A 27468-nucleotide genomic window follows, 5' to 3' on the forward strand; every position below is an offset into this window, starting at 1 on the left:
AACACATGTGTGTTTCCTGCAAGTCAGCTGTATCCTACGATCATGATTGTGATCCATCCTCAGGGCTGGAACTCAAGCACAGTGAAACGGTCTGCTCTTGATGCACCACAGGCTTGCAAATGAGAAGGCCTCTGCTGGGCTGTGGGATGTGGGTGGGCAGAACTGATCAAGAGGAAGCTGTGGATCCTAGCCCACTGCTCTCCCTGCTTCTCTGCCTGGGACCTTGCTCTGTCTTCCCTCGTGCGATCTGGGATTGCTAAGTTATTGGCCCCAATGCTTGGGTGACTGTTTTGTTGTTCCAGACTGGTAGAGCACCCCCAGTTTCAGATTGAGCAGCCCAGCTCAGCACTCAGCAGCAGGACCACAGGAGGCGTGTTCCACCCCTCTGGCAGTTGTCATCCAGGTTATCAGACAGGGTCTTTTTCAGACAGGGTCTCTCTATATAGTCCTTGCTGTCCCAGAACTCACTGCATAGACCAGCTGGCCTTGAACTCACAGAGAGCCACCTGAGTCTGCCTCCTGAGTTCTGGAATCAAAAAAGTATGTTACCATGTCTGGTTCTAGGTTTTTTTTGTCTTGTTTTGTTTTGTTGTTGTTTTTGTTTGTTTATTTGTTTGTTTTGAGACAGGGTTTCTTTGGGTAGCTTTGGTGCCTGTCCTGGAACTAGCTTTTGTAGACCAGGCTGGCCTTGAACTCACAGAGATCTGCCTCTGCCTCCCCGAGTGCTGGGATTAAGGCCTGTGCCACCACTACCACCTGAGTTGTTTTGTTTTAGAACAGTGTCTCACTCTGTTCTAAAGACAGCTTAGGCTGGTCTCAAACTCACAGCGATTCTCCAGCCTCAGCAAGGCTGAGATTCTCAGTGTGAGTTGCCACACTCAGTAGCATCTGGTTCCTTTTGAAGGATGATCGGGCTGAGGACAAGGGAAGCTGAGGAAGAGCCTAGGCAGAACCTAGGGAATGCCAAGTTCAAAGTTATGGTGACACAAACAATAGTGGCTCATTCTTGTCCAGAAAGTGGAGTGTGTTTTAAAGAGGCTCTGTCTGGTAGTGGAGGCTAGCCCTAGTGGAGCCTGGAATGGGATTAGACTTGATTTACGGCATGGGGAGCCATGGAAGGGTGCTAAGCCAGAGGGTGGAGTAGGGCTAGGTGCTACACAGGGTGAGCTCACTTTACAAGCAGTATGGGACTTCTCACCTCAGGCTGGATGAGGTCAGTGGCCAAAACCGACTGCGCCTGGGGCGGTTCAGCTCTGACTGGATCCATTCAGTGACACCCGTGACACCCTCATTCCTCAGGACTGCACGGATCATGCAGTCAGGGTAAGAACTTTCAACACAGCTGTGAACAATGTTCCTAAAAGGAAGCGCTCCTCCTGCAAGGCTGACTAAGCGATCAGAACCTCCATGATGTGCCGAGGTTGGAATGCTACGTCTGGAGCCAAAGGATCTCGGGACATCTTTGGCCCCACAATAGCCATTTATCGTCCTCTGTACATGACATCACACCTTTGTGCTGCCACCTAAGAACTCTGCCAGCATCCGAGGCCTGTAGCAGTTCTCCGGCTTTGTGATTACCAGGCTACCTAAGGTTCCTACCAATGTGGGTTGCCACTGCCGGCTTTACATTATTTTGGTGTTTTTGTTTGTATGTGGCATGTGTGTGTGTGTGTGTTTTTTTTTTTCCCTGATACAGGGTTTCTCTGTAGCTTTGGAGCATGTCCTGGAACTAACTCTTGTAGACCAGGTTGGCCTCAAACTCACAGAGATCCGCCTGCCTCTGCCTCCCGACTGCTGGGATTAAAGGCCTGCGCCACCACCGCCCAGCATGCGTGTGTTTTGTTGTTATTGTTGTTTTATTTTTTTCAAGACAGGATTTCTCTGTGTAGCCCTGGCTGTCTTGGAACTCACCCTGGCCTCAAACTCTGACCTTCACACTAGAAACATAGCACATACACACCCAACTATCTACCTATACACTAATGTTATAAAATAATAAGAAAGGCAGCATTTCATATAGCCCAGGCTAACCCCAAACCCAAGTGGCAGAGGATGGCCTCTGATCCTACCACCCGAGTGCTGGGATTACAGGTCTTCATCACTATGTCACTAACTTTAATTCGTTTAAGGCATTTTAGTATGGATTGAGCTGCAATGTGTTTTGTCTGTGTGTGACGTTTGGTTGGACCATGATATTCCGACCTTTGTATGTGTGGGTGAGGTGTGAGAAGGCAGTGTGCCTGGGTGGGATCGTTCCTGGTGAGTGGCGGCTGGAACGCAGGGAGTCTGTCCATCAGGGGTACCGGGGGAGGGGGAGGCTCTGGCCGCAGCCCAGGGCTGTGTCTAGGCTCTTCAAGGCCTCTGTGCAGCAGGGCTGGTCAACTCTTCACCGCCAGGAGCTTAAATCAGTGGGGTTATTAGCTTGGGCATCGACATCCTGGGGACAATCTCCCACATGGTTAGCTGGCCAAAGACAGTTTCCTGCCTCCCAGCCACCGCTGTGGGTGCACAGCAGTCCTGCCATGGAGGTTGCTTGGGCCAGGGCTCCTTCCACAAACCTCCTAAAATAGCATCCTTGGCCCTGCTTCCTCCAGCTCTTCAGCTGGCCATTTTGCTGACCTTTTATTTCATCATGCCTTCCTGGATTTGCCCCTCCCTTGCATACTGAAGGAGCAGGGAGCCGGAAGATGAGTCTGGAGAGGTAGGTGTGCAGGATTGGAATGCCAAACGAACACTGAGGATTGCATAATTTTCTATATTAAGCCTTTTTTTTTCTGAGACAGGGTTTCTCTGTAGCTTTAGGATCTGTCTTGGAACTAGCTCTTATAAATCAGGCTGGCCTCAAATTTACAGAGATCTGCCTGCCTCTGCCTCCTGAGCGCTGGAATTAAAGGCGAACACCACTACCGCCTGGCTATGCTAAGAATTTTTTAAAAATAGATTTCTAAAACACAGTATAGGGCCCTGATCATCTGCAAATACTGGGTCGGTGTGTCACACCTATCCAGCTGTCCTCACATGGGCAGACAGGAAGCCTTTTCTATGTGACCTTCACAGGGGCCTGGGCACCTTTGGGGACCTGAGCTGGAGCTGCGAGTTCTGCCTTGGTTTAAACCTTGGGCTTTAGTTGGCCAAGTCTATGACCCTTGGCCATGTAGCTTCTGCTTCTGAACCTTGGGGAGAGTGATGGAAGCAAGATGGCTGAGCTTGCTGCCGGGGCCCTTTGGCACTGTGGGCTTCACTGCCTTAGGCTTCCCAAGAGCCCTAACTGCAGCCTCTGTGTATACGTTTTTTGCCTTTGCCTTGTTTGCCTGCACCTTCTGCAGGTCCTTGCTGTGCTTCTTGGCAAGGTGCATATTCCCTAGGAACTTGGGGTCGACCCCCTTAAGAGAACTGTAATTTTACAGCGGTTTCTGTGCCATTTACAGGATTGGCGGTGCGTGGTATGGTTCTTGGGCTCCCTATGGGAACTGGCAGCTCCCGAAGTGCCTTATACTAAGCGTTTATGCTTGCCAGTTGCCAAGTACTTTGATAAAACTTCAGCATCTAAGGTCTTCCCCTTTCTTTCTCTTTTTTGTTTTTCAAGACAGGGTTTCTCTGTGTAGCAGCCCTGGCTGTCCTGGAACCTGTGGACCAGCCTGGCCTTGAAATCACAGAGATTCACCTGCTTTAGCCTCCCAAGTGCTGGAATCAAGGACATGTGCCTCCACCACCCGGCTTTGAGGTCTTTCCCAAAACTAGACAAGACCAGGACTTCAGGCCCTGACACCACACAAGCCACCTCTGATAGCTAACTTTCATGAGTCATCTAAAAACCAAAAAGCACCACAATCATCTGAAATGGTTGGTATAGAATATATTTTACTCTTTAAAAATAAGACTTTTTGCGGCAATAGCTTCTATGTACAAAAATAAACATCTTCATATAAATAACTTATATGGCAGGAGGGGGAAGAGGTACAGAAGGCCTCCTTAGGAGTCACCAAGCAGTGAAGGGCCGGGACTGGGAGAATGTGCTAAAGACCCTCTGGCTTGGTCTGCTGAGGTGACAGTGTGGGGCAGAAGAGGACAGGGCTGCACTGCAGCCAGAACGCAGTCTTTCACCCCAACCTGGACCCAGTCGGGAGTTTCCCATGAGTCCTGTGTGTTAGGATGCTCTCAGCCAAGCAGTAGCCGTTTTCTTTGGGTTATCAGATAAGTGTGGGGTGGCTGAGTCAGGGGAAGAGATGCAGAGAGCAGCGCCGGGCCTTCCAGGGATCCACGGTGCCTTTCACCCCCTATTCACCCCCATTCGCTGCTTCCCAGGGACTTCCTGTGGCCCCGTGGGGTCTCTGCGATTCAGATGACCTTTCAATCAGTGGTTAGACCCAGTCCCCTAGAACAGAGCTGTCAGCAGCTAGGGTGGCAGCGGGGGACTACGTCGGCTCATCAGGGGCTGGGTGGACGTAGGCTCCGGGCAGTGGTGGTGGGTGGAGGGCCACAGTCATGGAGGTAGTCACTCTGGCAAAACTCTGCGGCAGGGTGGCGGGCATGCCCCACCTGAGCCCACCTCCCCGTGGAGCTGCAGGGCTTAGGACCTGTGGGCTCTCCTTGTAGATCTGTACCACCTGGAGGAGACCCCAGTCCCAGTGAGTCCCTTCATGGAGATCACCACTACTGTGGACAGGCTGGGCTCCTGTCAGAGCTCCCAATACAAGATTGCAAGGCTGCACAAACCCTCTGGTCTGGGCCCTAAAAGGGCAAGGCCGGGCCCACCGAAGGCTGAGGGCATTGGTAATGGGTCTGTCCCTTCCCTTGCTTTACCATCCCATCCCCTAGGGTGAGCACAGAGCGAGAGTTCGGTCACCTGTGGTGGAGGGCCCAGGATGGAGAGCAGTACAGGCAGCAGCAGAAGTCCATGAAGCAGGCCCAAGAGTGTTAGCACTGTCAGCACCACGAAGAAGTACCTGGGGGGAAAGAAGGAGGGTTGGTGTCCAGGCCCTGAGGTCAGGGTGGCTGTCCCCCCTTCCTGAGCCCTCCTGTACCTTATGATGAAGTCAAAGTTGGACCCAGCAAGCATGAGCAGGCCCAGCAGCGTGGAGACAGCCCCATCGGTCACAGGGGCAAATGTTTGCTCTAGAGCCCGAGCCGCGCGCAGGTTCCGGCTCCCCTGGGCGGTCAGGAAGCCCTAGGGAGAGAGTCCTGGAGTTCCTCCTCTGCCAACCACAGCCAGCTCACCCAGTGTCCCCAGTGGCTGTCCATCTATTCCGGGGCGCGCCCAGGTGAACTAACTTTGTGGGAATGGTCCGAAAGCATTGTTGAGTCCACTCTGGTAACATTAGAGATGTGTCTGGCCACACAGAGCGATGTCCAGAGAGATGTCAATGGTGTTTGGTCAGATTTGATGACGCCGGACTACTCATTCATCAAAGCACTGTTGCCTATGGCAGCCTTTGTGCCATGATGGTAAGAATGTCACTTGCGGAGGTTGAGACACTTACTACCCAGTCTTTTCCAAAAAAATGTGCACGGGACCAGCAAGATGGCTCAGTGGAAAAGGGTGCTTGCTGCCAAGCCTGGTGATTTGAATTTAATTCCCAGGGCCAACAAAGTGGACGGAGGGAACTAGCTACTGCAACTGTCCTCTGGATACCCCTTCCTCAAAATTAAATATACGTAATAATAAAACATGTGTGCCAACTCCTGGCCCACACCTGACTTAGGGTAATAATAGGATAACTTTTTTTTTTTTAAAGATTTTGTCTTTGTTTTATATGTATGGTTTGCCTGCACGTGTATACGTGCACCACGTGTGTGCAGTGCCTGAAGAGGCCATAAGAGAGGCTTTGGATCCCCTGAGGCAAGGTACAGATGTTTTGTGAGTGGCCGAGTGGGTGCTGGGACCTTAATCTGGGTCTTCTCCAAGAGCAGCCAGCATTGTTTACTGTGGAGCTGTCTCCCTAGTTCCTCAGGGTAACATTTAAATTTTTTTCTTTGTGCTGTTCTGCACACTGGCTCCCCCTCCCCCCATCAGTGCTGGGGAATATCCGATCAGGTGTGCGTTCAACTACTGAAGTATAGCTATAATCCTTTAGTGTTTATTTGAGGCAGAGACTGATGTAGTTTGGACTGGTTTGTGACTTGCTACATAGCCCAGGCTGGCCTCAAACTTGTTATATAGCTGTGGATGAACTCATCCTCCTGCCTCCACCAATCAAGGATGAGATTAAAGGTGTGTACCACTATGCCCTATTCATATATTGCTTTATTTTTTTAAATGTATACAGTGTGCCGTCTGTCTATTTTGCCTGTACACCAGAAGAGGGCACTAGGTCTCCTTATAGATGGTTGTGAACTCAGGGAAGAGCAGTCAATGCTCTTAGCCTCTGAGCCATCTTGCCAGCTCTTTCTTGTTGCTTTGTTTATTATTTGCTGGTTTTAGACAAGGTCTTGCAGATCACTATGTAGACCAGGCTGCCCTTAAAACTGTGGTGATCCTCCTGCTTTTGACTCCTGAGTGCCTGGACTACAGACATGTACAATTACAGCAGACTAATATATTGTTCTCATAATCTGTTATTATGGGGCTGTGGGGACAGGTGAGGGATGCTATTTGTGAGACTAGCTGCTGTGTTGGTTCTTCAGCCGGCCTGTGAATGTGATGCTCTGGGACAGCCCTGGACCCTCTTTGGCTCTAACACATCTATTTCAGTAGGATCCCCCTTCATACCCACATTGCTATCTGTGCAATTTCTGTTCCCCTTTATAGCAAAACTATCTAAAGGAATTGTTGGTTCCTAGGAATGAGGATATGGCCTAATGGCAGAGCACCTGCTTGGTGTGTATGAGTTTGATCCAAAGTCTGAAAACACAAAAATCAGAGGCAGGAGGATTAGGAGTTCAAGGTCATCCCCAGCCAGTAGGCAGTAGGTCAGCCTAAATTATGTGCGACTGCCTCAGGGAAAGTAATGTTTTCTGTCTTCCCACCTTCCATTCTGTCTACGCCATTCCAATCAGGCCTTTCTTTCTCTCTCACTACAGATGTGGCCCTTATTTGCTTACTTATCTACTGGCCATCTAGACTAATTAAGATACAATTATTAAGGCTGGAGAGATGGCTCAGTGGTTAAGAGCTCTGGCTCCTCTTCCAGAGGACCTGGTTTTAATTCCCAGCACCCACATGGCATCTCACAGCTGTCTGTAACTCCAGTTCCAGGGGACCTGACAACTTCACACCAATGTACACAAAATGAATTTAAATACATTTTTCTAAAAAATAGAATAAAGGGGGCTGGAGAGATGGCTCAGAGGTTAAGAACTGGCTGTTCTTCCAGAGGTTCTGAGTTCAATTCCCAGCAACCACATGGTGGCTCACAACCATCTGTAATGAGATCTGGCGCCCTCTTCTGTGTCTTGCAGGGACACATGCAAGTAGAATGCTGTATACATAATTAATGAATAAGTCTTTTTAAAAAAATAGAATAAAGGTCTGCAACCACCATGCCCATTTCAGACAGTTCCTAGCACACAGAGAGTGATCGCACCCTCTCTGTTAAATACTGATCAGCTGACCTTTCCTCCCAGGGCCTAGGCTTACCAGAGCCATGTGAACTGTGAATTCAACACCAATGCCCACAGAGGCCACAAGGATCACCACAGGGATGGCACTCAGCTTGATGCCCAGGAATCCCATGATACCAAAGAGCTCCACAGTCATCATGGCCAGGACCAGCACCTGTGGAGGGCAGGGCTCACCCAGGGTCTGCACAGGGCAGGGTGGGTGCTGCTGGGGTCTCTCCCACTCCACCCTGCAAACACTCACTATGAGGCCGGCTGTCCACGGATCGAGGAGCAGCAGAGCACAGACAAGGAAGGTGCACACCAGCAAGATGCAGATCGCCAGGAGGAAGCAGCGCCGCAGCCCCAGATACTGCTCCCAGAAGAGGAAGGGGGAACCGCTGGGGTAGGCATGTACTCCTGCCTGGCCTGCCTCTGTGCATGCCGCCCGGGCCCCCTCGATGGCTTCTACGAAGTCTGCAGTCTTTTGGAGTCCGTGCAATAGGAAGGGGAACTGGGCAAACTCCAAGGGCTGGGCTGCTGGGACTGTGGAGGGGACAGAGAGACAGAGGGAGGGTGACGGGATGAGTGGGACAGTGAGGGGGGTGGAGGGTCAGGGCCGTGCGGCTGAGGAGAGGGTCTAGGCGAGCCCCCCAGCACTCACTGCGAAGGTTCTCCCCAGTGGTATCGTATTTGTCGTGCAGCCATTCGGGAGGTGGGGGGTAGAAGTTGGCCTGAGAGGCTGCTAGGCCCAGGGGGTCACTGCTCACCCACACAGTTAGCCCCATGTAGAAGAGTTCTGGTGGAATCAGTCCTTCCTTGTCCACCAGTTTCCTTGTGGTCAGCTGGGAAGGCAGAGAAGGCTTAAGGCCTGGGCCACACGGTCTAGAGCCCACCGGTGCTCTTTGACCGGTCAGCCCACTCCTCACCTGGTTGAAATCCAGAGGCTCCTGGGCATTCCCTGTTTGGATGAGCAGTTTGTAGGCCAGGGCGCCATCTTCAGAGCCGTTGCGGTAAGAGTGGCGGGTAATGCGCCCAGAAGCCCAGTCTTGGTCAAATGCAGCCTGGATACCTGCAGGTACACAGGATGGGCCAGTGTGGGCAGAGACTGCTCGTTTATTTCCCAACTGCTCAGACCCAAATAATCACACTGAAATGTTAATTATAACACTGTTCGACCAATGATTTAGGCATATTCCTAGCTAGCTCTTACATCTTGAATTAACCCATTTCTATTCAGCTATGTATTGGCACATGGCTGTGGTTTACTGGTAAGGATCGGTAAGGATACTGGTAAGGATCTGTCTCCTTCAGCAGCTACATGGTGTCTCCTTGACTCTGCCTACCTTCTCTCTATATCTCTGTTCAGATTTCCCACCTGGCCTTACTCTGTGAAGCCATTGGCCATAACAACTTTATTCATTACCCGAGGGTAATAGAACATATTCCCGGCATACAGAGGGGAATCCCACATTATCTCCCCTCTTCTGTCTAATTTAAAAGAAAGGTTTTAACTTTAACATAGTAAAATTATATATAACAAAGTAAGTATCAAGCAAAAATTACAATATTTAGTCTATTTGTATCTGGAAAAATTAAAGAAAATATACTATCATCTATTTTATCTTTGAGAGTCTAAAGTTTTATATTTAATATCTTTTATCATAACTAAGGAAAACTATAATTATAACTTTTTGTCTTCAACTCCATCAAAGACCCCAGAAGGATATAATATTACCTAAGTAAACAGGAAGTGCATTGTAAGCAACTTTCAAAGTTCTAGATTGAGAGACATCTCACTGCCTAGACAGTCACGATGGCCTACGGCTCTAGACTGTGCTTGGAAGCAGTCCGACATGTGGGTCTCTTGGCCTTACCTTGCAGCCAGCTGCGGTAGTAGTGCAGCCAGGTGCGGGGTGCCTGGGAGGCAGGTGGGGGCAACACGGCCTTGAGGGAGCTGAAGCGCTGGTGCAGATCAAAGAGGGCACGTTGGGAGTGGGCGTAGTCAAAGCCACCCTGTGTCACCAGGGCCACCTCATACAGGGAGAAGTACCTGAGCTGGGCGCTCAGGAAGGCATGCTCCTTGGTGCCCCGAGGTACCACATCTGTCAGGGCCAGCCCATCTTGTACCAAGGTGGCTCCATAGAGGCTCAGGCCCAAAAGTGCCCCAAAGAACACCAGCACCAGGGCCTGTGGAAAACGGGAACTAAGCAGGAGGCCTAGAGCTGCCCTCCAGCCTGCTGCCCTCCCTGGGGCCAGACATGCTGGGTCCCTGTTCTGCCGCACCTTGCACCTCGACTAACCTTGGCTTGTGTCTGGAGCAGTAACGGAGCAAACTGATATCGGGCAAAATGGGCAAGAGTCCAGTGGGCACAGAGCAGGGGCCTGCAGACTGCCTTTGGCCTTGCCCCCTCCTCCTGGCCTAGAAGGTCCCGTGTGGACCCTCCAGTGCTGTAGAGTTCAGAGCCCAGTGTGTCGGAAGGTGGGGATATCAGGTGGGTTTGAGGAGGCAAAATGGTGACTACGTGCTGGCTGCTGGCTTCGCAGTGGGTGAAAGCTTGCACCGTGGCTGTCAGGTGGGCAACGCCCACCGGCACTGTTCTGTCCCCTAGCTCCTGGGGCAGGATCTGAATGACTTGGGCAGGACAGGGGCTGGAAGAGTCAGGGAGAAGCCGATGAGTCATGAGCTAGATGGGGGGGGGGAGGGAGAGGACAGCTAGGATGAGGTCGAGGAAGGAAAAGGGCGGGCACCCAGGGACAGCACCTAGAAAAGCAGCAGAGAACATCTAGGCGTTGGCGGTGGCGGCGGCAGAGGTCGAGGCTGAGGATGGCGGGGAAGACGAGCATCACCGCTGCGAAGTTGCAGCCAACCACTACAGCCGCCTGGGAGACAGAATAAAGGCCCGATGAAGCGTGCTCCGAGCTCCATGGCCACCGCATCCCACCTGCCCATTCATGAGGCCTCACCTGGAGGGAGAAAGCCCGCAGTGCAGGAATGGGAACCAGGATGGCCATGAAGAAAGCGACCATGTTGTTGATGGATGTCAGCGCGACACTGGTGCCCGTGCGTCTCAAACACTCACCCATACGCTCCTGCCAGGATAGAACAGGGACTCTCAGGTCACGGGGGAAGGGGGGGGCTCAGAAACTTGGCAGGGAAGGAACTCAGATGTCACCGCAGTCACATTTGTCAGGTACTATGAACGGGCACGTGCCCGCGGCCTAAGGTCTTGAATTACATCCCTGATCCTACCCAGCCCTCAGGACTCGCGCGGCTACGGTTACTCCCGTTCCTATGCGGGCAGATGAATGCACACAGAAAGGCTAATGAGCCGGTCAGACAAGGTTACTCAAATCAGGAGGCTCTTAACCACTTTGATGAACTTCAGCTGGGCCCAGGTTGATGGACGGGTTCTTACTGGGAGAGGGGTGTCGGGTGGAGCCTTTGTGAAGGCATGTGCCAGCAGGAATATGTCATCCACGCCGATGCCCAGAGCCAAAAAGGGCAGGACCTGGAGGGGCAGAGAGGGGACAATCAGGCATCTGGAGGAACCATGTAGCTTGGGACGACCACTGGAGGCTGCCCCCGAGTCCTGGTCTACCTGAGTAGTAGCAGCATTGAAAGTGATGCCAAGCAGGGCACAAAGTCCAAGGCCTGAGGCCACTGCCAGGGCCACCAGCAACACCCCAGCAAGACCTACGGCCCCCTGGGACTGGGCACAGTCCCACCGTAGCATTGTCACACAGGCATAGGCCAGCTGTGGGGAGAGGGACACAATCTCAGACAGGGACCTCCAGGGTGGAAACTTGCTGGGGCTGAGGCCGGACTGCTAGATGCGGACCCACCATGAGCAGGTAGCCTCCCACCACGCGGGTGGCACTGACTTCAGAGAACTCGTGCAGGATATCGTCCAGGCTTGTGGAGGAGAAGGCGTGGATCTGCTGGGACGCGTTGGCAGGCAGAGCCTCCTGGGCTAGCTGGGGAGACAGGGTGGCCGTGAGGGGGCGGGAGGGAGCGAGGGAGGGGTGGCCTCAGCGAGCTCTCCTTTGGCTCCGCCCACACTGACCTGCACGAAGCGCCGCTGCCAGGTCTGCAGCACTGTGCTGGCCTGCTCCTCGCTCCAGCCGATGTCGTGCGTCTGGTAGTCGCCCCGGAAGTGCTCGTACAGCTGGCGGGGACTCATCAGCAGGAAGGTGCTCTGTAAGGCTTCTGCCCTGGTTGGGGGTACAGCGGGGGTGTGTGTCAGAGCTTGTGGGTTAGTGGGGCACTTGTTCCAGAACTGCCTAGCATTACAGTGTGGATGTCCAAGTACCCTCACCAAGTCCCAGGGGAGGCCCGACCTCAGCAGCTGTCCTTGGAGATCTCTGGCTGTGCCCCCCAGCAGCAGCTCCTCTTGCCAGTGCATGAACTTGTGGGAGAAGCCATGACAGCCCCCACTCAGCTCTTGAGCCACATTGGGAGCCTAGAGGGGAAGAGAAAGAGCTTTATAAATCTTTAGGATTTTAAAAATTATACTGATTTATGTGTGTGCACATATGTGAGCATGCAAGCACGTCATGGCATGTATGTGGAGGCAGAGGTCAGAGGATAGCTTCTGAGATTGTGTCTCTCTCTCTTTCCATCATGTGGGTCCTGGGAATCAAACTTGGGTCATCAGGCTTGGTGACGAGTGCCTTTACCTGCTGAGCCATCTCAGCAGCCCTGAGTTTAATATACTAAGAGCTCTAAGTGGCCAGGGATAATGCTCAGTGGTAGAGCATGCACAAGGATTCAATCACCATTACTATCACATACAAAAAAGGAGAGGTGAAAGTGTGATCCAGCCCAGCACGGTGATACACATCTGTATACCCAGCAATAAGGATGTGTGTGTGTGTGTGTGTGTGTGTGTGTGTGTGCACGCGCGTGCACGCATTTTCCAGAGGCCACAGGAGGAATCAAAGGCCTGGAAAGTGGGTTGTTGGAAGAAAGAGGCATAATCACAGAGGGCTCTGAGAGCAGCCCCACCACCAAAGGTACAGGCACTTGGGAAATGAGCTATGATAGTCGTAGGTAGCTTTATCTTACATCCTTTGTTGTCCAGGTTGGCCTTAAACTCACTATGTATCCAGCCTGACCTTAAGCTTCTACTCTGTTTCTACCTCTGGAGTGTGGAGAGCTACAGGCATGAGCCATCATGCCCACTTTTTGTTGTTGTTTTGTTTGGTTTTGGTTTTTTAAGACAGGGTTTCTCTATGTAACAGTTCTAGCTGTCTTCACCTGCTTCTACCTGAGGAGGTGGTGGCACACGCCTTTAATCCCAGCACTTGGGAGGCAGAGGAAGGCAGATCTCTGTGAGTTCAAGGCCAGCCTGGTCTACAAGAGCTAGTTCCAGGACAGGTTCCAAAGCTACAGAGAAACCCTGTCTCCAAAAACAAACAAAAAAGGCATGCACCACCACCGCCCTGGCAAGAAGAGAACACTTGTGTGTGTGTGCTTCCAGAAAACAGAGATGGGCAGAACACCTCTCAGAACTCAGAGACACAGGGAAGGGAGAAGGATGGGAAACTGTCTTTTCTTGGCAGATCTGGCCAGGAACCCACCTGTCTGCTCTGATGGTTGGGGGCACTAGGTGGGCAGTGGGGGTCATCGGGGTCCAGACAAGGTCGCCCAACGTAGGCCTGGCCCACCTGTGCTTTTTCTAACAGCTCCCTGAAGCCCTCCAGAGAGGCGAAGGGGCCAAGCTCCTCTAGCAGCCGCTGGGGATCTAGGTTGGTCCACTGAATATCAGGACGGCCCCTGGGGGAAGGCAAACCCGTGGTTAATGAAGGTCAGAAATAAATGCCTGCCCGCAGACTTCTGCCATGGGCCCTGCTTCACTCCGTGGACCTCTTCCACAAGGAGAGTGTACAAGGTGTGGCTTGCCTCAGCTACCAGCCTGCTGCAGTGAGCTCTGGACACAAAAGGGGCTAAGACAGACCTTGGGATATGTGCTTGATATGTGGACAGATCAGAAAACCTCACTACTCCCCGCACCTGTGTCTAACAGGCTTTCTTTTCACTCCAAGCAACAACTCAGTTGACAGTTACTGCAAGCAGGAAAGTCTCTAGAGATCTCTGATCATGCATGATCTAGAGGTGCATGTTCTGTCTAAACCAGACAGGCCCTCCTTCCCTTCAGAGGCGAGGAGAGGCAGGTGGAGAGCCTTGGGCAGCCCTTGGCAAGGCTTTCACCATCCTTCTCATTCACACCCCCACACCTCTCCTTTCTTCAGGGGGAGTCCCTGGCGGGAGATGAAACAGGCTCCAGGGGCGGCTGGGGCGGCACTCACGGCAAGTAGGCAGAGCCCCCTTGGAGTTTGGCTCCCTCCCAGAAGCAGTCAAGCGGGGTGAGGATCACACATGGGAACAGCTTCTCAATCATCTGCCAAGGACACCCCGGGTCACTAGGATACCCTCTGCAATCCTCCCAACACCCCCACCTCCAGTGGAAGCTCTGAGCCTTCCCCCAGTGCCTCTCCCCAGCACTTGGGGACAGCCTGGGGGCACTCACCCGCTCAATCATTCCATTTTCAATGAGTGGAACTCCTGACTTGTAGCAGATTTTGTTCAAATCCCAGGACCTGCCAAGGCCAGGACACAGGTGAGCAGCAGGCTAGGGACCCCAGCACACTACCGCGCCCAGTCACCCAGGGCTTCAGCCAGACTTACTTCCCATAAAGTGACACTTGTACTTTACTGGCTGTGAGGGCCGCCTGGAGGTGAAGGCCAAGTGCCTCGGCGGTGAGGACGTTTCCGCCCTCCTGGCGTGCAGTCTGAATCAGCATCTGAGAGGTGTATGCAGCCTCCTCACCCAGCTTCTCTCTGGTGTAATGCAGCTCCTGGCTCACCCGGCTGTCCACTGCCGGAGCAAAGAGAAAAGGCTGGGGGAAGGGCCCAGGTAGAGCATGGAGGTCTAGAGTCCAAGTATGACCCAGGCTGGCTGGGGCTCAATGCAAAGGCTTGAAGGTTTGCACAGGGGTCAGATAGGTGTCAGTCCATGGTAGAGGGCTTGCCCAGAAGGTACAGGGCCCTGGGCTCAATCTCAGCACCAGAAGGAACATATCAGTGTGAGCTAGGCTTGCAGGGTTAGAGGAACATCCAGGTACGGCACCCTCAGTCCCACTCTGCTTAGCTGGGCAGACCAAGGAGGGACCACAGGGACCTGAGGGGAGGGTTTGCTCAAAATCAGGTCTAGAGGCTGCTTCTAGTCAGGTGCATGGGCAGTGACGCTGTGCCTGGTAACGACAGACCCCGCGGCCCATGGGCAAGGGGGAGTCAGTAGTCTTCAGTGTCCTGCTTCCTGACACGGGGCAAGGAGGGTTAGAGACCCAGACTCCATTCCTCGGCCTCACTGAGAGCCATGCCTGCGGCATCCTTCAAGTTTTGCATTATGCGAGCCGTGGAGTCACCCACTCTGTCACCACCATGTCGTCCCCCCCATCCCAGAAGGGACAATTTGAGGGGACATGACCTATGGCTTGGAGGAGGGTGAGAGCCACAGCAGGGACACTGTGGATTTGGTCTGCTCTCAGACTCAGTTTACCTTCTACTTGCCTGGAGGCCTTTCTTTTAATTTTTATTTTTATTTTTTATTTTATTTTATTTTTTCTGGAGGCCTTTCTTGATAGCCACAGTCACCCTCTGGAACCCACCTACACTTGTTCCCTGTCTTCCCACCCTCCTCATTCTATGGCTCTGGCTGGTCTAGAACTAGCCAGGATGTTCTCAAACTTGGGACAATTCTCTTACCTCTGCTTTCCAAGTGCTGGGCTTATAAGTGTGTGCCACCATTCTCAACAGCCAATCTCTTTTTCAAGACCACAGGCTCTCTTTTCTTTCTCTTTAAAGATTTATTTATTTATTATATAGACAAAGTTCTGCCTGCATGTGTGCCTGCAGGCCAGAAGAGGGCACCAGATCTCAGTTCAGATGGTTGTGAGCCACTATGTGGTTGCTGAGTACTGAACCCAGGTCTCCTGGAAGAGCAGCCAGTGCTCCTAACCCCCCCCCCCCCCCCAGCCATCTTTCCAGCCCAGGGCCACACAGATTTTCTATCCAGGCCACTTACTCTTCTTCCCTACCCACCACTGTCCTCAGTCTCTACTGCAGTACTGATTCCACCAGGCTTAGGTTGGCAGCTGCTACATGGAAGGAGGGCGGACAGGACAGACAAATGCCCCTGTAAGTGAGTGCGCGGAGGCATGAGAGGAGGGAGAAAATGGGGGAGACTTGGTAAGAAAGTGGGAGGAAGAAACACAGCTTAAAATACACCAGCAGGACTAAAGAATCCTCAGGATAAAATGTCAGACAAGACAAATGTCAGCTCACAAGGGTGACGGCAGATATCAGGGCAGAGAGAACACACTGTACATGGGAGGAGGTGATGGGTTCAGGGGCTAGAACAAGGCTCTCTTCAGGCCCTGCTTCTAATGCTCTGTGTCTTGGCAAATTATTATCTCTGAGCCTCAATTCTCACCTTTATTTATTTTAAAATATTAAAAGACTTTTTTAGGTTTATTTATTTTATATATGCAAATTTTTATTTAGGTTTATTTATTTATACATGCAAATGTTTTGTCTGCATGCATGTATATATATGCATCAGGCGCATGTCTGGGGCTCCCAGAAGTCATTTCTTCTGAAACCAGAGTTACGGATTTTGAGCCACCATGTGGGTGCTAGGAATTGGACCTGGGTCTTGGGTAAGAGTAGCCAGCGCTCTTACCCACCTAGTTGGCTCTCAAGCCCAATTTACGCATCTTAGTGTGAGCCGAGTGTGGTGGCTCTGACTCCAGCTTCAGAAGCAGAAGCAGGAGGACTGGTGTTGAGTTCCAAGGGCTTACAGCAGCCTGGCTACATGGTGAGCCCTGCCTCAAACACCAACCAACCAACCAACCAGGCCACTAGCGCTCCACCCTGGTAGTATTAGAACAAAGGCAGCAGAAAGACCTAGGGAATGGTCCAGAGGTGCAGACCTGGAGTTGCAGCCGGTAGTTGCCAGGAGAGAAATGACAACACAGGAAAAGGAGAGGAAACCGGGGAAGACATGACTGTGCACAGCCGGGGAAAGCGGGAGAGCATCTGCTAAGCTGGTTCTCTAGAAGAGGGGTACACCTAGCTAACCAGCGCATGGCCTACCTTCGTGGTAACACCATGTACCGGGCAAGAGCTCTGTTCTACATCCCCTTAACCCACGACTTTTTTTTTCTTTTTTTTTGAGAGAAGGGCTCACGTAGCCCAGGCTGGCCCTGAACTTGTTATGTAGTTGAGGGTGACACAGTACTAATAATCTTCCTGCTTCCTGCAGAGATAAACACACCTGCTTCGAGGCAGTGCTGGGGACGGACCAGGGCTTTGCGGGAACCAAAGTCACTCTCCCAGCTGAGCCACACCTCATCTCTGGACCCTCCACTCCTTTTGTTTTTGCAATGGGGTCTCATGTAGTCCAGGCTGGCCTCAAATTTTCTATGTAGCTGCGGCTGGTACTTAAGTAGCTGAGGTAGGATTGAGTTGATTAAGCTGTGGATTTAAGGCCAGCTTGAAGTACTGTAGGAGATCCTGTTTGAATAACAGCAGTAGTGAATTGCTATCTACTAAATTAACAAAAATGTAAAACCGACAGCATTGCTGGACTATAGAGGTCCACCAGGGAGTGGGATCTGGTACGTTGTTTCAGTATGCTCGCAAGCACTAGTCCAAAAATTTTGCTTCTAAGGATGTAAGAACTATTGTAGGGTTCATGTCTTGTGATCAAGACAGGAAGCAGCAGGTTCTGAGCAGAGCCTTGGATGAATGACCTGATGCTTTCATCATCTGATAAGCCAGTAAGAGCCGGCCGCTGGAATTAGAAAAGGGGTTCAGGAGCCAGTGCTGTGCACTAATAAAGGTTTGGGGTTTTAATACTGTTAAGAGAGAGCCAGTGGGCTAGAGAGTTGGCTTAGCAGTTAAGAGCACAGGCTGGTCTTTCAGAGGAGCCGGGTTCAATTCCCGGTACCTACATGACATACATGTAGCTGCATGTCACTCCAGCTCCAGGGGATCTGATAGCTTCTGGACTCTGCAGGCACTTGGCAAACACATGGTGCACAGGCATGCACACAGGCAAACACCATGCACATAAATACATGAGAGAGCGAGCCAGGGAAGAACCATAACAAGGCTGAAGAAGTGACTGAATCAGACAGACGGAGGGGAGAGACAGACGGGGGGGGCAGAGTGTGTACAGGCAGGGCTGTACAGGCAGGGCTCACAGAAGAGCCCTGGCCTCTGCAGACTCTGAGAGTACGCAAGGACAGGGAGGCCCCAAGCAGGCCAGCGGGCAATGGGAAGGCAGATTTGAATGAAGGCGAGGTTGATTTATTTCCTTAGCCTCTTTGCTAGCCAACTGATTTCACTAGCCATTCTCAGAAAGGCCACTGATTAAGGACTCCGCCTGGATTCCTCCCTAGCGCCACAGGGCAAAAACACATTTTCCAAAGTGCCAATCACAGAATCGCATTGCATTTTGCGAACTGAAGGATTCACCAGTAACAAACTCTCGCCAAGTAGAACAGACAGGAAATTGGCTAGGAGGTTTTTCAATTTTTGTTTCCCACTTTATTTTATCTATCTATCTATCTATCTATCTATCTATCTATCTATCTATCTATCCTCTATCTACCTACTTTCCCACCTATCAATTTATGCACTTAGTATTGAACACAGGCTACACATGCTAGGTAAGCATGTTACCACTATAGCCTCAGTCCTTTTAAAAAAAAGTACTTTTAATTATGAGTGTGTATGTGTGCCTGTGCATGCGTGCCAGTGTGTGCCTGTGTGTGTGTGTGCCTGCGCATGCGTGTGTGAAGACTAGAGGTTAATATGTTGTGTTCCCCTCTGTCACTCTCTATTTTTTGAGACAGGTTCTCTCACTGAACCTGGACCTCACCATTTCTGCTGTGGCACAGGGCCTAGGGTCCACTTGTGTCTGCTCTGCCCACCACAGTGCTGGAGTTACAGATGTGTGCCCATGGCCTTCACACAGGTGTTGGGTCACGTGCCTGTGTGGCAAGCAAGCACTTTGTCTGCCAAGCTACCTACCCGGTCCTAATACTTGGAGACACCATTTCAATAAACTGCCAAAACTGGTCTTGAATTTACTCTAGCCCAGGAAGTCCTCAGCCCACCAAGTAACTGAGATGATCGGTCTGTGCAAACAGGCCCAGACTTCACCACTTTAAAGAGACACAGGGCTGAGTGTGGTGGCTCACGTCTTTAATCTCAGCACTTGGGAAGGCAGAAGGCAGGAGAATCAAGGTTATCCGCTCAGCGTGAAGGAGTTCACGGTCAGTCTGGCCTACAGGAGACAGGGTCTGCCTTTGTATCCCTGGCTGGCCTGGAGATCTCAACACACTCCTGCCTCTGCTTCTAGGCATAAGCCACACCATGTCCAGATATGACTTCAGCTTCCTTGTCTTTTCCTCCTCTGCCTCCGTTATCATCCTCACCACTTGGCCCAGACTGGCCTTGAACTTGCTCTGTAGCTGAGGTGAGTCTTGAACTCCTGATCCTCCTGCTTCCATCTCCCCAGAGCCACCATGTCCAGGAGCAACAGCTTCTTGGGAGAAGCCTGAGGACCAGTCTCATCTGCTGAAGACAGAGAGGGAAGAAAGAACCTGGGTCCTGGCTGCTGTCCTTCCTCTGCCAGACTAATCACCCAGAATTCTCTATTGCCAAATCTCCTGTTACGAGAACAAAACCTCAGCCTTCTTCCTTCCTGTGCTATGGACCCCCTTCCCTCTCTTTCATGTGGCTACAAGGACTCCTAATGATATAATTAGCAGTGTTCTGCGGAAGATTGAAAAGGTCTTAACTGTGGCACCATCACAGGGTGGAAAGGATGGGCTAATTGTGAGAGACATTAAAAAGAGGAACCAAGAAATGAGAACTGGGGCCAGCTCCTAGGGATTCAGCTTTGAGCTGCCGCTGACTCCACCAACAGGCGGGTGATCGTGTGCGCCTTCACACATCAAAGGGCTGACGGCTCCTTATCTTTGAGTCAGGCTACCTGCCGTCATCTGTCCTTTACAGAACTATCTATTGTGTGTGCACGCAGGCAGGTGTGCAGGCCTGTGTCCAAACAAAGAAGGCAAACAAGGATGAGGGGGAGGGATGCTGTCTCCTTGAAGCCGGGCTTTGTGTTTTCTTGGGTAGGTCTGAAGCCAACAAATCCCAGAGACCCAGAGACCCTCCATTCCCCCAACGCTGGGGATTACATGTGTGAGAGTGTGTGTGTGTGTGTGTGTGTGTGTGTGTGAGAGAGAGAGAGAGAGAGAGAGAGAGAGAGAGAGAGAGAGAGAGAGAGAGAGATGCTGCATGGGTGCTGGGATCTGAGTTCTGGTCCTTGAGATTGCACAGCTAACACCCCTAACTACCCAGACATCTTTCCAGTCTCTCCACCTCATTTTCTGAGACAAAGTTTCTGCCTGAGCCTGGAGCTCGTGGTTTCCGTGAGACTAGCTGGCAGTCCCAGAATCTGCCTGTCCCACTCCCCCAGTGCCAGGACTACAGGGGTACACTGCCACGTCTGGCTTTTACGTGGATGCTGGGGATCAAACTTAGGTTCTCATACTTGGACAGGAAGTGCTTTCCTCACTGAGCCATCCTCCCAGGCCCCCAAAAAATTCAGGAAAAGCAAAGGAAAACAGGTCATATTTTATAGCCAAGGAGGGCCTTGACCTCTGAAACTCTGTTGACTGAGATCCTGCTCTTTCTACTTCCCATCCTAGCAAAACTAGAAACAAAAAAACATCTCTTAGGCTCTCAATTTGATCAGCTCCTCATTGGGAAGGGTGTTAAATGAGGAGACTTAACTACAAGGTTACAGAGAAATGATCATGTCATGGTCACTGCTTTTAGATAGTGATCCTACTAATCTCAACACAAAGGAGTCTACGGCAGGAGGATCCCAAGGCCAAGGTTACCTGGATGACATGGGAGGCCATATCCCAAAAGGTCTAGGAATTAACTACCACCTCTTACAATTCCTTCCTCACAACAGCAGGAACCGGGCAGAGCCCCTTCTGTGATGGTGGGCAGGAGGGGGACGAGCAAATGTGCATGTTGAAGCAGTGTTTAATTGGGGAAGATCTGGGGAATGCAGAAAGAGGAAGGGAAGGGCAGCGGGGAGCGTGCGAGACTCACTTTATTGTGGCAGGATATTCAAAAGTCATTTGGGACCACCCAAGCAGCCGTGGTTTGTGTGGGCGCACGCATACATGCGTGTATGCACATGTGTGTGTCCTGATGCTGGGGGCAGGCTGGCAGGCAGGGAGAAACATCTGCTGTGGACCCTAGGGCTGTCTTAAGAGTGTGAGCGCTTAAGAGTCTGCAGAGCGCTGGGGGAGGGGAAATTGGGGTGTGGGAGCCCTAGATGCAGGAAGGCGCCAGGAACATCTGCTCCATATCCTAGGACTTGCCAGCATTTGAAATAACTCAAGGGTGCGAGACAGTGACCTGGAACCTGCCCTGGGTGTGGGCCAGGGCTGGGGAGGTCTGGGGAGGGCTGCAAATGCAGATTTCCCAAGAAGGACAGAGAAGACCGTGAATTCGTCAGACAGCTGCCAGACGAAACCAGGTGTCAGGGAAGAATAGAGCCGTGCCGAAATTATCAATTGCTTAATGCTCTCATTAGGAAGTGGGGATTTGATCTCATTTGACCCTGACTATTGTCTCAAAGCACAGTCTAGGCTACTTCTCCACTCCAGGGCTGCAGGGGCCCGGGTGCGTGACATTTCTACCCAGAAGTCCAGTCAGTTGGTGTGATCAAGGGTTCCTATCCTTCCACACCTAACTCTGGCTTCACCCACTTCCCAGTGTCAGGGTCACACCTAGCTAGGGTCTTGGGCATACTAGACAATCAGTCTGCCATCAGCTACAACCCGAGCCATATCCCTTCTGGCTGTCCTTTTGTCTCTGTCTCTCGGAGACAGGCTATTGTTGAATTCCAAGACTGAAGCAATTCTCTTGCCTCAACCCCTTGAGTAGCTAGAATCGCAGGCCTAGCTTCCAGTTTCCTGCTCCCTCCCTGCCTTCTCGTACACAGCATGACAACCCTCTGCCTTGTTTTGTGTGGAACTTATCCCAGCACACACTTTACTTTCCTTGGCTACCGAGAAATGAGTCTGGTTCCATTTGTTAAACTCTGATGTACAATTAAAAAAAAAAAGGGGGCTCACCAGGTGGCAGTGGCACACACCTTTCATGACAGCACTCAGGAGGCAGAGGGAGGTAGATCTCTGAGTTCGAGGCCAGCCTGGTCTATAGTATAAGTTCCAGGACAGCCAGGGCCACACAGAGAAACCCTGTCTCAATGAAAAGAAACAAAACAGTCTAGCTATAAATGTTAAATAAACATACATATGATCAAAGATAAATATTCTCTAAGCTTAGTTAAAGGAGGCTACCATCGACCATCTAGAGCTTCCAATTCTGGGTGAGAGAGGTAGAGGGAGAGACTGAGGGTACAGCTTGATGGTGGAGTCTTGCCTAGCATGCACAATGCCCTGGGCTCCATTCACAGCACTGAGGGAGACTGGAGGAGAGTCAGGCATTTTCCAACATGCCCAGACTGGGGAGACTCCCCTCCAGATCCTTGACCATTTCTGCTGGGACTCAGTGACCAGTTCCTCATCCTGACCTTCGTCTTGGGCTCCACCTAGCAAAGCAGCTATGACCAGTGTCAGTAACTCACCTTCTACCCAGAGTTGTTCCAGGTCTGTCTCAATTACGGCCACACGGAGACCCAGTGCCAGAGCCCCAAAGGCCACCAGGCCCAGGAAGAGCACTTTACCACAGTGTCTCTGGATCCTGCACCCCAGGGAGAAGAGGAGGCCTTGGAAGTAAGCACGAAGCCAGAGAGGAGCCTGCAGGCTCCCAGCTAGGATCTGGAAAGAGAAGGGTCAGCCAGGTGTCAGCTTAACAATACAGAACCCTTCCCTTGTCTCTCTCTGTCAAGTCCTAGTTTCCTAACTTCTGGATGCAGGGCAGGAAGCAGCTACAGATAGAGACTTCAAATTGAAGACTTAACTCTCTTCTGCTCTGCCTTCTTCACAAGCACACCTGAGAATGCCCATTTTTTTGAGCGTTATGAGCCATGAACACACGCTAGCTGTTAGTTGGGCACGGAGGCAAACCCACAGACGTACTGTTTTCACTGTCCAGATGATAGGAAATACGCGAACACATAGCTTGCTAGCTCTTACTTGTCTTCACAGATCCAGTAACATTTGACCAGAAACCTTCACACACCCCGCAGACGTTCAAGCGACAGACGCAACCCTGTTCCTTCTAGTTTCCCTTCTACTCACCTGAGGAGGCCGAGCTGGAGGTGTGTAGCTTGGAGGCAGCTCTCCAAGAGACAGCGATCGAACCATGCTGGTGAGGATGGGGGGCGCGAGCGCCCCCAACCTGAGTTATCTGAGCGCGTCCATAGACTAGCTCGGCCCCTTGTGCCGTCCGGCTTCGCCTGGGGATTTCTAGGGACCACGAACGTGCGATCGTGAGGGAGACGCGGGTGCAGATGCACAGGAGCAGCCCGGAGCTGCGGTGCGGGGTGGCGCAGGTCCGCGACACTAAGTCCCGCTGGATCTGTGGACCTTGCTCCAAAGTGGGCTCCGCGTGTGGGTGGAACCGGCTGGCTGAGAAGTACCTCACAGCTCAAGGTGGCGACTGCTGATCTCTCGGGAAGCAGCAGGAGCCTCAGAAAAAGGAGCGGGCCGGGGTGACGCCCTCCCATTGGCTGAGGGGGCCCAAATTACCCGCAGCCCGGCTGCCGGATCCGTTGCTAGGTAACGGCGCCGCAGGGGGCGGGGCAGGAGACCACCCAGGCAGGGCCACCCCTTGCCTCGCCTCCCCGCCCGCGGGGCCCAGGGGGTGGAGAAGGGAGGGCGATCCTGGAGGCGCTAGTCTCTGGCCAAGTGTAAGTCAGGATGTTGAGAAAGGGAGTCTGCTGGTCCCCTTAGGGCCACCCTTTCTTCCTGACCCAGCGCAACCCCAAGGAGTTTCCACTCTCTCCGTGTAGGCCAGAGTCATCGCTCTAAAATGTTTATCTCATGATTGATCCAAAGCCCAGGACCCTGCACCATCCAAACTATAGCTAAAACTTTTTCTCCCCTAAGTGCTTCACACCCACTCAGTTGCCTTCCAGTCCCAAATCGCCCTCAGTAATTTCCTAAACTCTTCATGTTGTTCACAGAGTCTTGCCTTTGTACATGTTGGGGCCCCTTTGTCAAACCTGAACTTGAATTAATCAGTCCAGACTTTCAGAAGATTTCCTTGACTCCCTTTTGCTCTGCTAAATAATTGCTTTTTTCTTTGTGATTCTTATCAACATTCAGTTTTTGTGTACTGTATTTTTAAAAAGTTTATTTGAAGATGTTTCTTGAGACAGGTTCTCAGGTAGCACAGGTTTGCCTTGAACTCCTGATTCTATTGCCTCCACCTCTTAAATTCAGGGATTATACAGACCTGTACTATGCAGTCTATCTAATGTGTGAAGACAACTTATGTATAACAACTGAAAGTCTGTTTCCCCTGCTAGAAAGTAAGCGGTGCTCAGGGGTATTGAGTATGTTCCTAAGAGCTGAAGAAACTAGGTGTAGCCGGTGGTGGCGGCACACTCCTTTAATCCCAGCACTCAGGAGGCAGAGGCAGGTGGATCTCTGTGAGTTCCACCTCAACATGGTCTACATAGAGAGTTCTGGGACAGCCAGGGCTACCTAGAGAAACTCTGTCTCGGAAAACAAACAAAACAAAGTTTGGGAGAAAGGAAGACTAATAAATCCATTATTCTGATACTGCTAACACATCTGGGTAGCCTCTTGCTCAATTCTTTCAGACTTTTTAATCATTATATCATAAATATTTCATGTTACTACCCAGGCATCCCATCATTCAGAGTGTCCTTAGGACAGATTCCCAGAAATGAGGTTGTTTGGGTCAAAAAGCATGAATATGTTTTTGGTCTTGCTACATACTGCCAAACTTTTTGAGAACTTGGGTGAATTAACATCAGCTCCAGGGTTTAGTCTTAGGGAACAACAGCTGGGCTGAGGGGTGGGATCCTAAGGAGGTATTAGTGCATCTGTCTACAACACTGATGCCCTGTTGTGGACTGGCACCTGGACATGAAAGGAAGCCCGGAGATGGGATGGAGAACTCAGCGGTTAAGATCACCTCCCAGCACCCACAGTTCACAACTGTCTGTAACTCGGGTGCCAGGATAACCTTCCGGCCTCTGAGGGCAACTTCATACACACGATAAACAACAGACACGCAGGCACATACACATAAATAAAGAGAAACATTTTTAACCTTTAATCCCAACACTCAGGAGGCAGAGGCAGGTGAATCTCTGAGTTCGAGCCCAGCCTGGTCTATGAAGCAAGTTCCAGGACAGACTCCAAAGCTACACAGAAATTCCGTTTCAAAAAATCAGGAAAAAGAAAAAAGACAGGAAGCCTGTACGCACAGTACTTTCCCCCTGACATAAAAGGAAGCCCTCTGCTGAGGAAGTGTACCCCTAGCAAGACTCTGGAAATAGAAACAGCTCTGAAGTGGGCTTGATTGGACTCCTACATTGGTCTTGGGGCTATGAAGACAGGAATTGCCTGGAATAAGCACAGGTGGCATTATAATGCCAGGACAGAGCGGGCATTCTTTTTCTTTTTTCTTCTTCTTCTTCTTTTTTTTTTTTTTTCAGACAGGGTTTCTCTGTAGCTTTGGAGCCTGTCCTGGAACTAGCTCTTGTAGACCAGACTGGTCTCAAACTCACAGAGATTCCTCTTCCTCTGCCGCCCGAGTGCTGGGATTAAAGGTGTGCGCCACCACCGCCTAGCTAAGGTTGGTCTTGATGGGGGATTGCAAGTTTTTCTATGGATGCTTCTGAAAGAGCCTGTCCACTGAGAAAACATCCTGCTAATCAGTCCAAGCACAGTAGAAGAAATGGGTCTATCCTTTCTAGCCTTCCAATGCTAGGGACTGTTGCCCTCTGGCCACTTACTTGAATCTCCAAAATGACCAAATGTGTGTTTGTATGTGGATATGTGCGCGTGAGTGCAGGTGCCCGAGGAGACCAGAGTTATACCCTCCTAGGGCTAGAGTTACAGGCAGCTAGATGCTTGATGTGGGTGCTGAAAACTGAACTCGGGTTTTCTACAAGGGCAGTACATGCTCTTAGCCATCTTTCCTGCCTCTAACATGGCTTTTCTTTCCTGCAACAAAATGACTTCCTGAGTGGGGTGCCAGACACCAGGTAGTCAGCAGGAATAAGATGAAGATGCTTGGCAGGGCGTGGTGGTGCACGCTTTAATCCCAGCACTTGGGAGGCAAAGGCAGGTGGATCTCTGTGAGTCTGAGTCAGTTTGGTCTACATAGTGAGTTCCAGGACAGCCAGAGCTACACAGAGAAACCCTGTCTCAAAACACAAAACAGAAAAGAAAGAAAGAAAGAAAGAAAGAAAGAAAGAAAGAAAGAAAGGAAGAAAGAAAGAAAGAAAGAAAGAAAGAAAGAAAGAAGCTTGCTTCCATGTGAACAGGGTGCTTCATTGTTACTTCTACTAGGTGTGGGTCTGTGTTTGGGCCCAAACCTGAGACATCCCCCAAAGAATAGCAGAAGAGAAGAGCGATCTTCTACAAGGATTAACTCTTGATCACCAATTAGTGAGCTAAACATGCCTACTACTTTACTGAGCTCTGGAGACAGCAAGCCTTTTTCACTTTTTTAGTTTTTCAAGACAGGGTTTCCTACTGGGCGGTGGTGGCACACGCCTTTAATTCCAGCACACAAGAGGAAGAGGCAGGCGGATCTCCGTGAGTTCAAGACCAGCCTGGTCTACAAGAGCTAGTTCCAGGACAGTCAGAGTTGTTAACACAGAGAAACCCTGTCTTGAAGAAAGGAGGAAGAGGAGGAGGAGGAGGAGGAGGAGGATAGGGTTCTCCTTTTGTAGCCCTGGCTGTCCTGGAACTTGCTCTGTAGACCAGGTTGGCCTGAATTCAGAGCGATATCCCTGCCTCTGCCTCCTAAATGCTGGGGTTAAAGGTGTGCACCACCACCACAGGCCTGCTTTTCTCTTTCTTTCTTTCTTTCTTTCTTTCTTTCTTTCTTTCTTTCTTTCTTTCTTTCTTTCTTTCTTTCTTTCTTTCTTTTAAAGAGGGGAGCCCAGGTATCACAGAGGAAATTATTGACCTGGGATGTTCAGGAGTACCTAGAAAGGAAGTAGATGGGAAAGGGAGGAGGGTAGCAATCTAAACATAATTCGAGGTCCAATATCTTTGTTACTGTTGTTGAGACAGGGTCTCTGTAGCCCTGGCTGTCCTGGAACTCATTATGTAGACCAGGCTGGCCATAAAAGAGATCCATTTGCCTCTATTTCTTGAGTGCTGAGATTAAAGACTGGTCCAGCTTTTTTTCTTTTTAAATTTTTTCTTTTTTTAACTTTTGGTTTCTGGTTCACCTTCTAAGTGTTGAGATTACAAGTGTATGCCACTACATGTGGTTTATGCAGTACTGGGGATTGAACCTAGGACTTCCTACATAACAAGTAGGTGCTCTATTACCTGATCTACAACTCTAGTCCCTTACATAGGATTAATGAGATGTTATTGAGAACAGTACTTTAAGGTGGAACACACATGCACACACACGCACACGCGCGCGCACACACACAGTGTGGGAGAAAGTGAGGGCTGCGGCTTCAGGGGACGATCAATATGACTCAGGATAGTTCTTATTATGTATTTTCCCAGACTTCTCACTATAATGTTTGCTTGCTTCTGTTGTCTGGGCCAGGCAGAGGCAATGACCATGATGGGGAGGGAAGAAGAGGTGGCCTATTAGACTAGGTGTCACGCCTACTGTGTGTACATCTT

The 27468-nt window shown here is 51.0% G+C and overlaps 1 protein-coding gene across 3 annotated transcripts; it reads right to left on the reverse strand.

Moving 5' to 3' along the window:
• Positions 1-3841: 3841 nt before the first annotated feature.
• Positions 3842-23360, reverse strand: Ptch2 (patched 2). Of its 3 annotated transcripts, none has more exons than XM_048430606.3 (22): positions 22909-23359; positions 22293-22485; positions 14228-14417; positions 14070-14139; positions 13849-13940; positions 13207-13315; positions 11878-11999; positions 11604-11751; positions 11383-11514; positions 11139-11294; positions 10956-11048; positions 10504-10629; positions 10301-10419; positions 9840-10188; positions 9414-9726; positions 8466-8608; positions 8201-8381; positions 7802-8082; positions 7577-7714; positions 5025-5167; positions 4847-4946; positions 3842-4607 (listed from the first exon to the last, which is right to left on the reverse strand). In XM_048430606.3, exons 1-22 carry the CDS (start codon positions 22972-22974, stop codon positions 4416-4418), a joined length of 3456 nt encoding a protein of 1151 aa, XP_048286563.3. In that variant the 5' UTR covers positions 22975-23359; the 3' UTR covers positions 3842-4415. The 3 variants fall into 3 exon arrangements, with proteins under 3 accessions (XP_048286563.3, XP_048286564.3, XP_085554878.2); XM_048430607.3 differs by having other exon boundaries at positions 13120-13315; XM_085698752.2 differs by lacking the exon at positions 7577-7714 and having other exon boundaries at positions 13120-13315; positions 22909-23360.
• Between the last annotated feature and the right edge of the window lie 4108 nt (positions 23361-27468).

This window comes from Myodes glareolus, chromosome 3 (assembly GCF_982192425.1).
Source record: "Myodes glareolus chromosome 3, mMyoGla1.1, whole genome shotgun sequence".
Lineage (NCBI taxonomy): Eukaryota > Metazoa > Chordata > Mammalia > Rodentia > Cricetidae > Myodes > Myodes glareolus.

Bases quoted from the DNA above. Each gene is read 5' to 3' on its own strand.
- Ptch2 (XM_048430607.3), bottom strand. From the start codon at position 22,974: ATGGTTCGATCGCTGTCTCTTGGAGAGCTGCCTCCAAGCTACACACCT. The intron at 14,418-22,292 runs GTGAGTTACTGA...TTGCTCCGGCAG, and splicing joins GGAACAACTCTGGGTAGAAG to TGGACAGCCGGGTGAGCCAG. The intron at 10,630-10,955 runs GTAAGAACCCGT...CTATCCTGGCAG, and splicing joins CACCCGACACCCCTCTCCCA to GAGCGTATGGGTGAGTGTTT.